Source organism: Wyeomyia smithii, chromosome 2 (genome assembly GCF_029784165.1).
Source record: "Wyeomyia smithii strain HCP4-BCI-WySm-NY-G18 chromosome 2, ASM2978416v1, whole genome shotgun sequence".
In the NCBI taxonomy this organism is placed as follows: Eukaryota; Metazoa; Arthropoda; class Insecta; order Diptera; family Culicidae; genus Wyeomyia; species Wyeomyia smithii.
Window position 1 is genome coordinate 43,603,336 of NC_073695.1, and position 14,674 is coordinate 43,618,009.

Below are 14,674 nucleotides of genomic sequence, written 5' to 3' on the forward strand. Positions count from 1 at the left end.
GCAATTGAAAACATGCTATTTTGCCTATATAAGAGCCTGTTTCAGCCGAAGTCGCTCATAATAGTTCTAGACAGCGACAACAGCATTCGTCCTTCCTTAGCAGCAGCCCTAGCCCTGTGGTTGGTCATCACGTCTCAGGAGCAGCGCGGTTTTTCTCAGCGTGTGTCGCCAGACTGCCATTATTCCCCCACTGTTTGGGCAACATGAAGATTGCCATCAGGAAATCCAATTTTGGAAATTAAAATGCCTTTTTCAAGGCAAATAAACAAGTCATTGAAAGTTGATAATTTTTGACAACGCAAGCAAGCATTTCGTGTTGGATCCTAGCAATTTAAATCTGTCGCGCCCGTCTGATTCACTGAATGTGAAATAGCTTTCACAGGGCATGTTGTCCGTGTATCTTAATTCCCCCACTGTTCGGGCAGCTCAAAGGTTGTGATCAGCAACCGATTTTGAACCGCAAAACGCCTTTTTCAAGGCAAATAAACAAATGTTTGAAGGTTAATAATTTTCTGTTGTAGTTGTCTAATTTTCACTTTATTTAGTAAACCCCCCCACTGTAGGGGCAGCGCAAAGGCTGCGATCAGCATGACCGACTTTGAATAACAAACTTCCCTGTTAGAACGCATTCACAAAGACAGTAAGCTCGACTATGCAGAGCTAATATGAAGTCGATTCAATCAATCAGCATTAACAGAATTTCGTCGTCTCCCAGCTTCCAAGTTGCAACATGATGCAACACGCAACAGCGAGCAAACGAAATCGCTTGATGTTACAAACCGCAATAAGATACGGGTTAAGACCGTTGCGTGTGTGAGAGCACCATCGTTGTTTATTCGCTGGATACAAAAATCAAATGCGAATTGTAGAATAATTCCTCTAAAGAACATTAGAAAATGATACAACTGAAAAAAAAGGCGTGGCCTATTTCGTAGCACCCTTCGGCTATAAAAGAGTGTTTCTGGGAAAACTAGCTACATTCATTAATCGGAAGGTGAGCTGGATGGACCTTCACAACGTTGACAGCAGTAGCAGCAGATATCAACACTTGGCAGTAACAGAGGATAGCAGCGGGTTGCGCCTGTGGCTGCCCTCAAAATAAACAAATCACTTGCCCTGTGGTTGGTCACCACGTCTCAGGCCTCTGCCAGGCTGAACGCCAACGCGAGCGAAGAATGTTACTGTCGGTAATATTACACAGATGTGATTGCATCAAGTAACAAAAGTGGTTTTATCAAAGTTTTATAGCGCTGTTTTGGCTGTATTAAGCGCTCTAAAACTCTGATAAAACCAATATTGTTACTCCGATATGGAATTGAACAATTGTTCTTTTGAGGACAAATAAAACACTTAATTTGAAGAGTTAATAGCTTTGGGTACCAGTAGCAGTATGGTAACAGCCTCAGCGGTAGGTGCAGCCAGTACTTCCCTAAGGCCGATGTTATAAGGAAGTAAATGGAAGCGGCACGGCGAAACAGTTCGGGTGTTCTTAGATGCGCGTAACTTTTCGTTGTTGATATTATTCCCCACATGAAACGACGCGCTTTCGTACGATAGCGGCGGTATTAGCGGTAGATGCATTTGCCAATACTTACTCCAGTAAAGCCGTGTCTAATTTTCAATGTGAAAAAAAACACCTTTCTATTGTGTTGGCCGTGCGCATTAGGCCTCTGCCAGGCTAAACGCGAAAAGCGGCGCGAACCGATTCGCCGGCCGTAGGTTAATGTACAGCCGTAAGTAGAGCTGTGTAAAAGTATTCTACTTCAACCTTGCGGTCGTGGCTTTGCACACAACCCTCCCTTTGCACACAACCCTCCCTTTTTTTGTGCAAACAACATGTATTTGAAAAGGCACAAGCATATCATTCTTGTTGAAGAAGCACCAAGTATTTTTGGTAACGCGTCAAAGTCTAAATTAACTCCATATCCTCAAAAACCAAATCCAATAATACTTACGTTATCATAAGAATGGTTTCGTCTTATTTACCTCTAATTAAATCAAATCTATAATATGGATCTTACTTTCAAAATAATATGGAAGTCCGTACAAAGGTTCATTAATTGGCAAACATAAGAAGATATCTTAAACGAAATTATTAAGAAATTCCAGAAAAAAATCGTAGCAATCAACAATTCCATTTTTGTTTTTTGATTGACTTTTTTATCATTTGCCTACAACTACATTTGCTGTATTACACAGACAGCAAATGGTGCTTATTACGGGAGTCACTTCACGGAGAAATATATTTCACTCTCACGCTCACTTCACTTTTTAGACCTATTCCCGATTCCACCTCAAGTGAGGTGACAAAAATCACCTCCGTGGAGTGAGATTGACAGTGAAGTGAAATTGAGAATAGGACAAATGAAATGAGATTGTTTCCCAGCTCAAAAATCTCTAAGTCTCAGAAAGTCGTTTTTTCCCGTTTTTTTAGATAACACCAGATCTTGACGTGTTTTGCATTTCTAAGACATTCGGCATCAAAAAAAATGTTTTTTCGGTATCGAAAATTTCCTGAACTAGTTTGCATTTTTTTCATCGGGCAAAAAAATGAAAATTTGACCGCTTTAAGGCACGGATCAAATTCTGATTCGTTTCGTTACTGAAGAATAAATCCAATATTTACCATTAGATCACAAATCAATCAACTTTAAGACTTATGGCATCTTCGTGGAATCATTTCACCGTTCAAAATGGCCGTGAAATAATTCCACGCGAATCGTCGCTTTTTCCGTTCTCACTTCACTGATATGATACTCATAATAACCCAGATTCCGCGGCAGATGTCACTTTGCGACGTTTTTCTCACTTACGTGAGTCCCGTAATAGGATTTTGTTCACTTCACTCTGATTTCACCGTGAAGTGACACCCGTAATAGAATAATAATATATCATCTAAAAATTTTGAAATGTACAAAGAGATTCTGAATGAATCTTAGTAAAAAAAAACCAAAAATTCACAAGCATTCGCAGGCTCTTACTCTTTTATGAATGTGTATATTTGGGAATTTACTCTTTCGATACTATCCGGTCACGATTACACTAAAGTCGCTTTTTACGCTGGGGATACGTGCCGCGTAAACAAAACCGCGTAAATTCCGGAATCCGCGTAAAAAAAACAGCGTTAATTCTGCATTCCGAGTGAAGGGAAACCGAAATCCGCACAAAAAAAACCGCGTAAATTCCGGAATCCGCGTAAAAAACCGCATAAATTCCGGAATCCGCGTAAAAAAACGCGTAAATTTCGGAATCCGCGTAAAAAAGCCGCGTAAAAAGCGACCTTAGTGTATTTAGTTAATATCGAAGATAAAATTAAATAAATATCCTTTGCAAAAATTTACAATTCTTGTTAAGTAATTTATGGTAATCATATTTATGAGATAAACTTTCAATCACCATCAGCAGCACGTTGCAGTTTTTCCTCGATTGCACACGAATAGAAATGTACGAACAAAAGTGTACCACTGCAATATGAATAGTACCGCTGCAATACGAATAGAAGTGTACCGCTGAAATGTACAATCATAGACGACAAGAGACCAGCGGCTCTTTACTCCACTGGTACTGTTGCTTTTACCGGCATATTTTCTTTCAAGACATCAGTTTTTATAAGGTTCTGCAGGCAGGTTTAGAAATTATTCAAGAATGGGGGTTGTTTCAAAGTTTTCGGAAAACTTTTACCTTCGAGACATCATATTAGTCTAAGCTCATGGAAGCGAAAAATAAATTGACCTATTGGGACGGGGAGACTCTGTCAATTTTTATTTCAATATGGATACAGAGAATATCACAGGAAACGAATGGTGTCCATTCGCGTCGTCTGTGCTAGGAATGCTCGCATGTTATTGGTTCATTGTTCGCTTAAATTTGTCATTGAAACTTTCTATTCTTTTTTTTTGCTTCATTGACCGGACAAAAAGGTGATCTTAAATCTATCAAAATCAAGTTAAGACAGGACCGCATTCAAGAAATTTTTTAAGCAGAAATTCAGTTACAATTTACAATCGACATTGATAGAAAAAATTAAACTAAAAATGTTTCAACCATTCAAACATTGCTTAACAAATTTTCTTGGATCGTACACAGCGCGACTGTTGAAATCGTTTTAACCAGTTAGTACATTAACCGAATGATGTCACACATCAACGAAAATTCAATTTTTTTTTTATTCTCGCTTATTTTCCGTCGGTCTAGTTCCGCCACTGTTGTAGCCAATCACCGACGCCCAGGGAGGCGACTCCACACCCAGGACCCTAACTTACGACCCGTTTATTAACGGACCGGCGCCAACGGCTTTACTTCCTCATGCGATGGAAGGCGTGATCCCAGAGATTTTTCGCCTCAGAAAATCTCCCGGTGTCGGCTAGATTGAATCTAGACCAGTTGGGTTGGTTGTAAGTGGATCACGCCACCTCACAACCATCGACACCTATGTCGGCGGTGGGGTTCGAACCCAGGCGTCGAGCGTGGTTGGCGGAGACGTTACCAACCACACTAGGCCCCCGCTAAAATTCAATTTTTGCAAATGAACAGTTTGGATTTTGCCATGGGCATTCCACAACTCATCAATTGCTCAGAGTTACTAATATGTACGAGCTAACAAATCTGAAGGTTATTCCACTGGAGCTGCTCTTTTAGACATAGAAAAAGCATTCGACAGTGTTTGGCATAAAGGTTTGATTGCGAAATTGCAAACTTTTAATTTTTCAATTTTCCTAATCAAAATTTTGAAAAATTATCTTACTGATCGAACTCTGCAGGTTGTCTATCAGAATTCAAAATCTGATAGATTTCCTGTCAGAGCAGGTGTGCCTCAAGGTTCTGTCTTGGGCCCAGTCCTGTATAACATATTCACTTCAGATCTTCCTGATTTGCCTCCAGGATGCACAAAGTCATTGCTCTGCGATGACACAAGCATTTCCGTAAAAGGAAAAAGCCTTCGTGTCATATGCAGTCGATTGCAGAAAAGTTTAGATATTTTTTCTTCCTACTTGCAAAAGTGGAAAATCTCTCCCAATGCTTCTAAAACTCAAATGATAATTCTTCCGCATAAGCCTAGGGCATCTTTCCTCAAGCCAAAAAATAATCACGTTGTCAAGTTGAATGGGGTTATTTTAAGTTGGTCTGACAAGGTTAAGTACTTGGGACTAATTTACGATAAAAAACTTATTTTCAAAGAGCACATTGAGAGTATACAAGCCAAGTGCATCAAATATACGAGTTGTTTATATCTTCTCATTAACAGGAATTCTAAACTTTGTTTAAAGAACAAACTTTTGATTTACAAACAAATTTTTAGACCAGCAATAAAGCATTGCTGTACCGATCTGGTCAAGTTGCTGTTCAACAAGGAAAAAAAAGCTCCAAAGGATTCAAAATAAAATTCTGAAAATGATTTTGGAGCGTCCTCCTTGGTTTGGTACACTCGAATTACATAGACTTACTGGTGTTGAACCATTAGAAGCTATGTCAAATAAAATTATTGACAATTTTCGACAAAAATCGTTGCAATCCTCAATTGCTACGATAAGCTCTCTTTATAGCCAATAAGTTAGCATTTAAGTTAGTTGTAAGTTTACTTTCCTTTCTTGACAAGTAGGTTTAAATCCCTACGAATGATAAGTCCTAATTGCGAAAGCAAACAAATCCTAACAATTGAAATTACAAATTACTAACAGTGTTGAGAAGTCACCATATGTGATTGGACACACATACTCATTACTGTCGTTAGTCACACACTTAACTGCATAATGTTTTCTCGGTAAAGTAAAATACCGAACTACATGAAAAAATTTTCGTTTACCGTTGTTCTGTAACAAAATTACTGAGAAATCGGTAACCAAATCCGGAAGGACAGGTCCACGCTGGATGCAATCTCTTCCGTCATCAAGACGGCGGAGGTATCAATCCAGCGCAAAAGAAGGGAAATACGCTACTGCGCAATCATCACGCTCGACGTGAAGAATGCGTTCAATAGTGCCAGGTGGGACTCAATAGCGCTCGCGCTCAGGAGCATCCATGTACCGGTGTCGCTGTGCAAGATTCTGGAAAATTATTTCCAGAATCGGGTACTTGTTTACGACACGGAGAGTGTCAGAAGTGCGTCCCAAGTACCGCAGGAGTTCCGCAAGGTTCTATCCTGGGTCCGGTGTTGTTGAATGTCATGTATGACGAAGTGTTGAAACTCAAGTTCCCTATAGGGGTTGTGATCGTCGGCTTTGCAGACGACATAGCGCTGGAGGTTTATGGCGAGTCTATCGAGGAGGTCGAGTTGACGGCCGCGCACTGTATACGCAAGGTCGAGGACTGGATGCGCTCCAGGAAACTGGAGCTCGCGCATCACAAGACGGAGGTCACGGTTGTGAATAACCGTAAATCGGAGCAACAGGCGGTGGTCAGAGTCGGAGACTGCACCATCACCTCGAAGCGATCCCTGAAGCTCTTGGGGGTTATGGTGGACGGCAAGCTCACGTTCGGGAGTCACGTCGACTATGCCTGCAGCACTATCTCGTATGATGTCCAATAGCTCAGCGGTTTATGGCAGCAAGCGAAGACTTCTTGCCAGCGTGGTTTCGTCCATACTTAGGTATGGTGGGCCAGTGTGGTCCAGAGCGCTAGGTACTAACAGTTACCGTGGTAAACTGGAAAGTATCTACAGGCTCATGTGCCTGAGAGTTGCGAGTGCGTATCGTACGGTGTCATACAATGCAATCTGTGTCTTGTCCGGCATGATGCCTATCAGCATTGCCATCAAAGAGGACAGAGAGTGTTTCGACCAACGTGACACAAGAGGCATAAGAGGTACCAGAAGGTCATTCTCGATGCTCCGCTGGCAGCGGGAATGGTCCAACTCCACAAAGGGCAGATGGACGCACCGACTCATACCGGAGATATCCGGCTGGGTCAGGAGACGACATGGTGAAGTGAACTTCCACCTGACACAAATCCTGTCAGGCCATGGTTGTTTCAGGCAATATATGCACAGGTTCGGACACGCGGGGTCCCCCATGTGTCCCGAGTGCGTGGAAGATGAGGAGACTACTGAGCATGTCTTCTTCGTATGCCCTCGTTTCGTAAGAGCGAGGAGCGACATGATGGCTGTGAGCGGGCCTGGCACTACTCCGGACAATCTAGTCCGGAGGATGTGCGACGACCCGGACATCTGAAACGCGGTCTGTGCGGCCGCCTCTCAGATTGTCCTGGAGCTGCAACGTGTGTGGCGGATCAACCACTAACACGCCAGTGGTACCTAATTACCAGTCTCCTGGTAGTTAGCTAGGTGGTTATAAGGGTAAAGAGGGTGCATCACGCACAAAAGCCACTCCCCGACGTAATACCTAACCGTCGTTCCGGGAAGACCAGGGCTGGAGACTGGAGGGGTTTTAGTGGGTTGGGACAGGGATCAGTAGGTGCCTGGGGGAGTGAAACTACCCCAACATCTCTCCCCTAGTCTCATCCCCACACCCTGAGTTATCTTCTCAGGTATCTGTTTGCAGATTTCCCCGCCACCTTTAAAAAAAAAGGAGGAGGAGTGCGAAGAACTACAACAGCTGAATCGCTGTCATGAAACACAAAATTTCTTTCATAAATCCAACGCATCCCGCAAAGGCTTTGTTCCGCGAGCCGAAATGTGTAGGGATAAGGCTGGGAGTATCTTGACAGATGATCGTGAGACGATCGAAAGGTGGAGACAGCACTTGCATGAACACTGGGGTGGGGAAAAGTGAACGATTTTCCAGAACCAAATTTTTTTGGTTCCTTTTGGGGTCTCAAACAACCCTAAACTTACCTGAAGTCGATTGGTTTAGTCTCCGCTTGGCGCATTGCATTTCAGATTTGTATGAAAATGCATATGGGAAAACCCAGAGTCTATGGTATATAGAGTCGCGCGAAGAGAAAATCTATCGTTTCTGCAACACAGTTTTTGTGCCGTTTGTTGCCAAGAACTATACAGTTCTGTTTTTCACCATGCATAAGCGAATGTCATTTTTTGAAATTCTTCACAAGGTACACAGTTTTGAAAGATTACACCGGTGATGTTTTGTTAAATTTAAGTGAACCAGTGTACAGGTTTAATGTTGGATTAAAATGTGTAAGTAAAACTTCGGAAAAACACATATTCTTTATTACGGTCAATTACAACACTTTTCATCCACTCCTAACATTATCACCTTGTTTATTTACATTGCTCGATTGGTACCCTCGTTTGACACTGATTTGGTTCCTTTGGTTTCATCTTTGCGGGACTCTTAAACATAGACTCTGGGAAAACCTACAGACGGTGTTATGAACAGATACGCAAAGAGTGAGGTCGAAAACTCCAAGTGAACCGTCAAATCGAGGCTCCAAGTGTGCAAAGTAAACAAACTGCGTGTTACTTTTCGTATGGAATGTGGGTTGCGATCAGTTTAAATTCTGTGAATCACGTGCAATTATGGTTTCAACGAAAAATGTGTTCGTCATGCTCATGTTATGAGTGATGCATTGGAAATTATTATAATTGTATGAACAAGCCTGAAACTCAGTAATATATCCTTACAAAGTTTCGAAATTTCATTACACTTTCTAGTGCGTATGAAAAGTTATGCGAAAATAAATGTGGTTGCCGGAATTGTTCAAAATAAAATATTAGCAAATGGTTGCCATATTTACTGCTTTTCTCTTTGCGTATCTCTTTATAACACAGTCTCTAGGAAAATCTACTTTTTGCATTTACCTCTCTAGAGAGCTCAATAATGCTCTAATAATGCACTACATTATGTTAAAGTATAGTATTTTAGATGCCTAATAACAAAAGACACTGAAGAGCTAGAATGTCCCTACGAAGAGCTATAGCTGTTCAAAGTTGAGTATGTCGATTTAAATGCAGAAAATCTTGTTTTCTGCCAACATTACCAATGTACCGGCGTCAGTAGGATTCCCATCAGAAGTAACCTGTTGTAACGATTTTATACACTCAGCTGCATCAAACAAACAAATTCAGGTCAATATTCTAGGCGTAAATAGCATCTACAACGTGTTTCAGAGGTTACTTCTGATGGAAATCTGACTGACGGCGGTACACTGGCAGTGTTGGCAGAAAAAATGATTTGCAACATAAATTTCGACATTCTCAACTTTGAACAGCTCTAGTATTTTTTTTTGGCACACCCTAGCTCTTTAGTGTCTTCGGCCAAGTTGTTAGGCATCAAAAAACCTACCATTTGAAGTCATGAAACCTACACACTTAAATTTTTTTGCCGAGTCTCGGTAATTTTTGCCGAGAACGGCACCACTGAGTGCTCGGTTAGAAAAAAACTGACAGCTGTCACATTTTTTCGAAAATCTCGGTTCAACCTAACTGAAGTTTCGGCACAAAATATTAAAGAGCCGAAGCATCAGTTAGGTGAACCGAGATTCACGATAAAATGTGACAGCTGTCATTATTTTTTTAACCGAGTACTCAGTGGTGCCGTTCTCGGCAATAAATTACCGAGACCCGGCAAAAAATTTTAAGTGTGTATGGTTTGAGCCATTTTGAGCTCTTTAGAATGGAAAATGCAAAAAAGTTGGTTTTTCCATACAAATCTCCATATAAATTTAAAATGCAATGCGCCAAGCGAAGACAAAACCAATCGACTTCCAATAAATTCAGGATTGTTTGGGGCCCCAAATAGAACAAAAAAACTTGGTTCTGGCTTTCTGCTATCAAGTTTCGTTTTTTCCATATAACGATTCCTCACCCTAATGAACATATGAATGGCTACAGACAGGAGACCAGAACAGCGACGCAGGGGACCATGTGGGTGCAACACTTCGACAAGGTGATGGTCTTTCCTGCCTGCTATTCAATATTCCCAAGTAACCATAAGCATTAGGAAATAACATTTTATCAGCACTAATTTTGACCGTCTTTTTTCAAAACAGCCCCACTGTGCGGCGTCGAGGCTCACAACGTGCACAGTGAATTGATCAAGTGGAAAGAGCTCAACCTACGCAGTCTGCAAGAGTGGCGACGAGCATTTATGAATCGAGCACAGTGGCGTCGGCTTTAATACAACGAAGGCACACAGGCTTTCGTCTGATTGATAAGTGGTAAATATAACGTGTGGTACGCTTTCTCATGAATATTAAGCTTACCCCAAAAGGTTGTCCCCCTAACCATTAAAAAATATTAACTAAATGAAGAAAAAGTGCTTTCAGTAAAATTACGTTGAACTTTTCAGTTATCAGCCTAAAAAGAATCCAAGTTACTTGCCAACAGCCTTGCATCGAAAGTTTATCGGAATTTCGAGAATGAATCATGATCGTAGTCTTTATCGGCAAATGAAACCTAACTTACATTTCCATCAAAATGCATTTCTAATGGAAAAATGGTGATTTACATTTTGGTGGTTTGAGGACTGTTTTGACTTCTGACTTATTGATGGCAAGGTTCATTAGGTTGAATAAGATGAAGGCTACTTGCGCTTTTAAAACCGCACAGACCTACCGAACAACGAATTTTCAGACTTATTAGTTGATTACATTCCAAATTAACAAAACTATAACAGAATAAATCTCCAAGCCAAAAAATCACAGTGAAGTTTCAATAACAATAAAACGATCATACTTAAACATGACTTTCGATTGAAATATTTACTTTTATTCCAAATCCTCACAACGATATCGACTCTAAAGCCTATCGGCACATACCGAAAACACATTCCTGCCTCACTTCTCCTACCTAGTGTCTTACTTCTTCTCCTTCTCCTTGAACTTCTCGTCACCCTTGCCACCACGGATACGACCGGTACGACGGGCAGCGATGAGACCAACCTTGCGACCTGGTGGCGTTCCTCGCTTAACAGTCGAAGCCTTACCGATATGCTGGTGATTACCACCACCATGGGGATGCTCAACGGGGTTCATAGCAACACCACGCACCTTCGGCCAGCAGTTACGCTTCACCTTGTACTTGTGGTAGGCACGACCAGCCTTCAGAATTGGCTTGTCAATACGACCACCTCCGGCAACGATTCCAACCATGGCGCGGTTGGCCGACGGTAAAACTTTCTTAGCACCCGAAGGCAGCTTTACACGGGTACGCTTGGTGTCCGGATTGTGAGCAATGACCGAAGCGTAGTTGCCCGAGGTACGAGCCAGCTTGCCACGGTCGCCGGTTTTCTCTTCCAAATTGCACACAATGGTACCTTCCGGCATCAGACCAATTGGGAGTACGTTTCCGATCTGCAGCTGAGCACGCTTGCCACAGTACACGAACTGACCGGTGTACATACCTTCGGCAGCAATGAACAGCTGTTTACGCAGCTTGAACTTGTACGGGTCGCGGAAGTGCACCACGGCCAGCGGGGCACCACGACCGGGATCGTGGATAATTTGCTGCAATATGATAGGGTTAACTTAAACTAAGCTTTATTTTATAAGTACAGTTTAGCTCACCTTGACGACTCCCTTCAGGTAACCGTGACGTTCAGCATAGTCGAGGGCGCGCAATTTAGGCTCTCCCTTTCGCTTTTTGGTGTGGGCAGTGAAAACCGACCCTGCACCTTTACGCTGTGCACGAATGACTCGCCCCATTGTGGCGATTTACTCACTGTAAACAAAACGAAATACACTATTAACCACAGGTCTAATCTGGACGAAAAACCATTGTGATTGAGGACAAAACCAATTCAATGAACAATCCGATCATTCCGTAGGAAAATCCATTCATGAAACGTCAACAGTTAGCCATCGAACATTGACGATCAAAACATCATCGCAAACACGTATTACTTTTTCCGATATTTTCATCATAGATTAGTGCGAAATTATCGCGACTCCACTTTGAACAATGAAACTGAACCGGCTTGATCGATTTGCTACGAAATTAAAACTATAACTACACTTACAGGGTTTAAAACTTAATTTTAATGATACACAAAAAGTGTGTTCACTGGACTCTACGACGAGCCGGAAAGAAAGAGAGAAGCGAGCAAATGTCTAAATGGCGGAAGCTACCAGACGCAACCGCAGCAGCTGTCATAGTTTGCGTTTACACATTCGTTGAAAGTAACACAAAAGGGCGTATAGAAGCTAACACAGCAGTACTACAGTCTACAGTCCCTATATTTACAGTCTGGCGGAGTGGATTCGGAATCCAATTAAAACTGTTATAACGGGAACCAGTCGTATTGAATCTCCATTGACTGGTTCCCGTTATAACAGTTTAAATTGGTTCCCGAATTCACTCCGCCAGACTAGTAAAATATACAGTGACTATACTACAGTCCCTATATTTACAGTCTTGCGGAGTGGATTCGGAATCCAATTAAAACTGTTATAACGGGAACCAGTCGTATTGAATCTCCATTGACTGGTTCCCGTTATAACAGTTTAAATTGGTTTCCGAATTCACTCCGCCAGACTAGTAAAATATACAATGACTATAAGCAGTACGTGAGGAAAAAGGAAATGTATTCGCTATCCAATTATTATTTAATCTTTTATTGCTTTTGGTGTGAGTTTTTCTTTATCGTTTCTTGTTTTTGCTGTGTTGTTGTTCTTTTCGCTGTTTTCTTACTTCTGTCATTGCTACTATTTTTTAAACTGTTTATTTTTCTCCAATTTGTAGTAAGTAGAAACCAATTTTTTTCTTCTAACTCTTAAGTAATCTTTTTTTACTGTCCCGTATTTTCTGCTTTTTTAAGCAGTAAGAATCCCTTGATTGTTCCAAATACTTCGTGACTCTTGTAGTTTTTCCCAGCGAAAGCACTTAAAGTATTTCGAACGTGTTTTCCCCTCCCCTCAACTTTAATCTTTTCTTGTTGCAATTATGAAAAAAAGGCAAAATATTCGGAGCGTGGTATGCAAAGCCACAACCGTGAGGTTGATGCATTACTACTAAGCAAATTTCGACATTCGGATTGCAAGCTGCAATGTAGCACAAAAGCAGTAAAGAAAAATATTTAATCTTCAACTTGGATTTTGGTTATTCTGAGTAATGTCGAATTCGTTTTCGCGGTGTAGCTACACTTTTTCCGGACTACACTTTGCAGCTTCAAATAAAACATTTTCAGTGTTGTTGCATTGGTATGCGTAATAATGGGAGATAGCTGTCAATTTGTTTTCTTTTGGTAATTATCGCCATCGTCATTTCCATTTCCATGCCATATGTCCATTTCGCAAATGTGCTGAAAAAAATTACCTGACACTTTACCACGTGGAACGAGAACCAAAACAAACCAGTTTTGACACTCTACTTTTTTCGGATGTAGTCCGGGACAGAAAAAAAGGGTAGTCAGAGACAGAAAAAGAGTACAGTGCTTTTTCGCTTTTATCAACAGTCATTTTTATCTCTACTCGCCAAATTCACGCTCGATTTTCTCACGGTTTTTTTTTTTCGATTTTATCACGTTATTTTTTAAAAACTTCAAATCAAGAATAATATACTTCCAGTTGCAGAAAATGTATTCGAAACATCATTGCCATGTGTGCCTTGTGTCTTTGCATGTGTATAGTTTTATGAACTCAATTTATTTGATCAATTTTCTGAGGCAATCAAGTGTCATATCTGTTACAAATAATTTGTGCCATAATTATGAAAAAAATGAAGCGTGAAATACGTATTTCATTGACTTTGAAGAAAAAATTACGTATTATTCGAGCAGTTGAGAAAAAAGATCTGTTAACAACTGAAAAATCCCTACAGTTTGGTCCTCATAGGTTTTAAAAATTATAAAGTCTAGTGGTTCCACAATTTCACATAAACAAGCATTAGACTCTGCTAGCTATGCTAAAACATGAGCAGTACAATTCATATTGATATTGCATGTATAATAGCCATGAAAAAGTCCGCGAAAATTCAATAAAGATAAATATCATAAACTAACCTTTTCTTGTTTATTCATTTGTATCTTGAACTTATATTCCATTTAACTATGCAAGTGCATCATTTTACTTAAAATATCATAAATTTCAATTGAATCCAACACAAAATTTTTGACCGCGATAAAATCGAAAAAGCACTGTAGTCCGGAAAGTGAAATAAAACATTTACGGTGTCAAAAGTGTAGTCCAAGTGTCGCTACACCGCGAAAACGAAAACAGACAGTTTGTTGTTTCATCTGCTATCGGCCCCGTCAGCTAGTAAAATGAACCGAAAGCAGATTTTTATATCCAAAAGAGTGCATTCTCGGTTAATTTGGTTGTATTTTGAAAACAGTGCTAGAGAAAGCAATAATGAACCGCATTCAGCTCAACTCTGATTGGTCTGAATCTGCGTTTCAACCAGGTTTGACAATTTTCAATAGTTTGCATATTCAAATTGCATTTTTGACGTGGGACTTAAATTTACGCGAACATGATTTTTTTTTACATTTCAATATTGTTAGTTTTTTGAAGTAGAATACTTCTCTCAGGAAGTTCGGCTACATAGGGATGTGAAATGAAAATCTAAAACCGAAAAAAGTGGAAAATATGTCCAATTTCAAATGCTAATAAATCGGTTATTATTCGATGGATTTCCTTCGTTCTTGCAGCAATAGATTGGGAAATCTTCTAAGATTCTTCCCAAATGAACATAATTGTTATTTTATTATTCAAACTATTGTACTATTGAAAATAGTCAAGCCTTGTCAGAACGAAAAATTCGACCTCTGATTGGTCGTTATATGATTGCTTCCCAAGCACGGTCGACAGAATCATATACCTT

General features: G+C 40.6%; 1 protein-coding gene across 1 annotated transcript; it reads right to left on the bottom strand.

The window, feature by feature from the left end:
• Positions 1 to 10,591: 10,591 nt before the first annotated feature.
• LOC129723549 (60S ribosomal protein L8) lies at positions 10,592 to 11,998 on the bottom strand. Its single transcript, XM_055677839.1, has 3 exons — positions 11,874 to 11,998; positions 11,422 to 11,575; positions 10,592 to 11,361 (listed from the first exon to the last, which is right to left on the bottom strand). The coding sequence occupies exons 2-3, from the start codon at positions 11,557 to 11,559 to the stop codon at positions 10,714 to 10,716; spliced, it is 786 nt and encodes a 261-aa protein (XP_055533814.1). The 5' UTR covers positions 11,560 to 11,575; positions 11,874 to 11,998; the 3' UTR covers positions 10,592 to 10,713.
• Between the last annotated feature and the right edge of the window lie 2,676 nt (positions 11,999 to 14,674).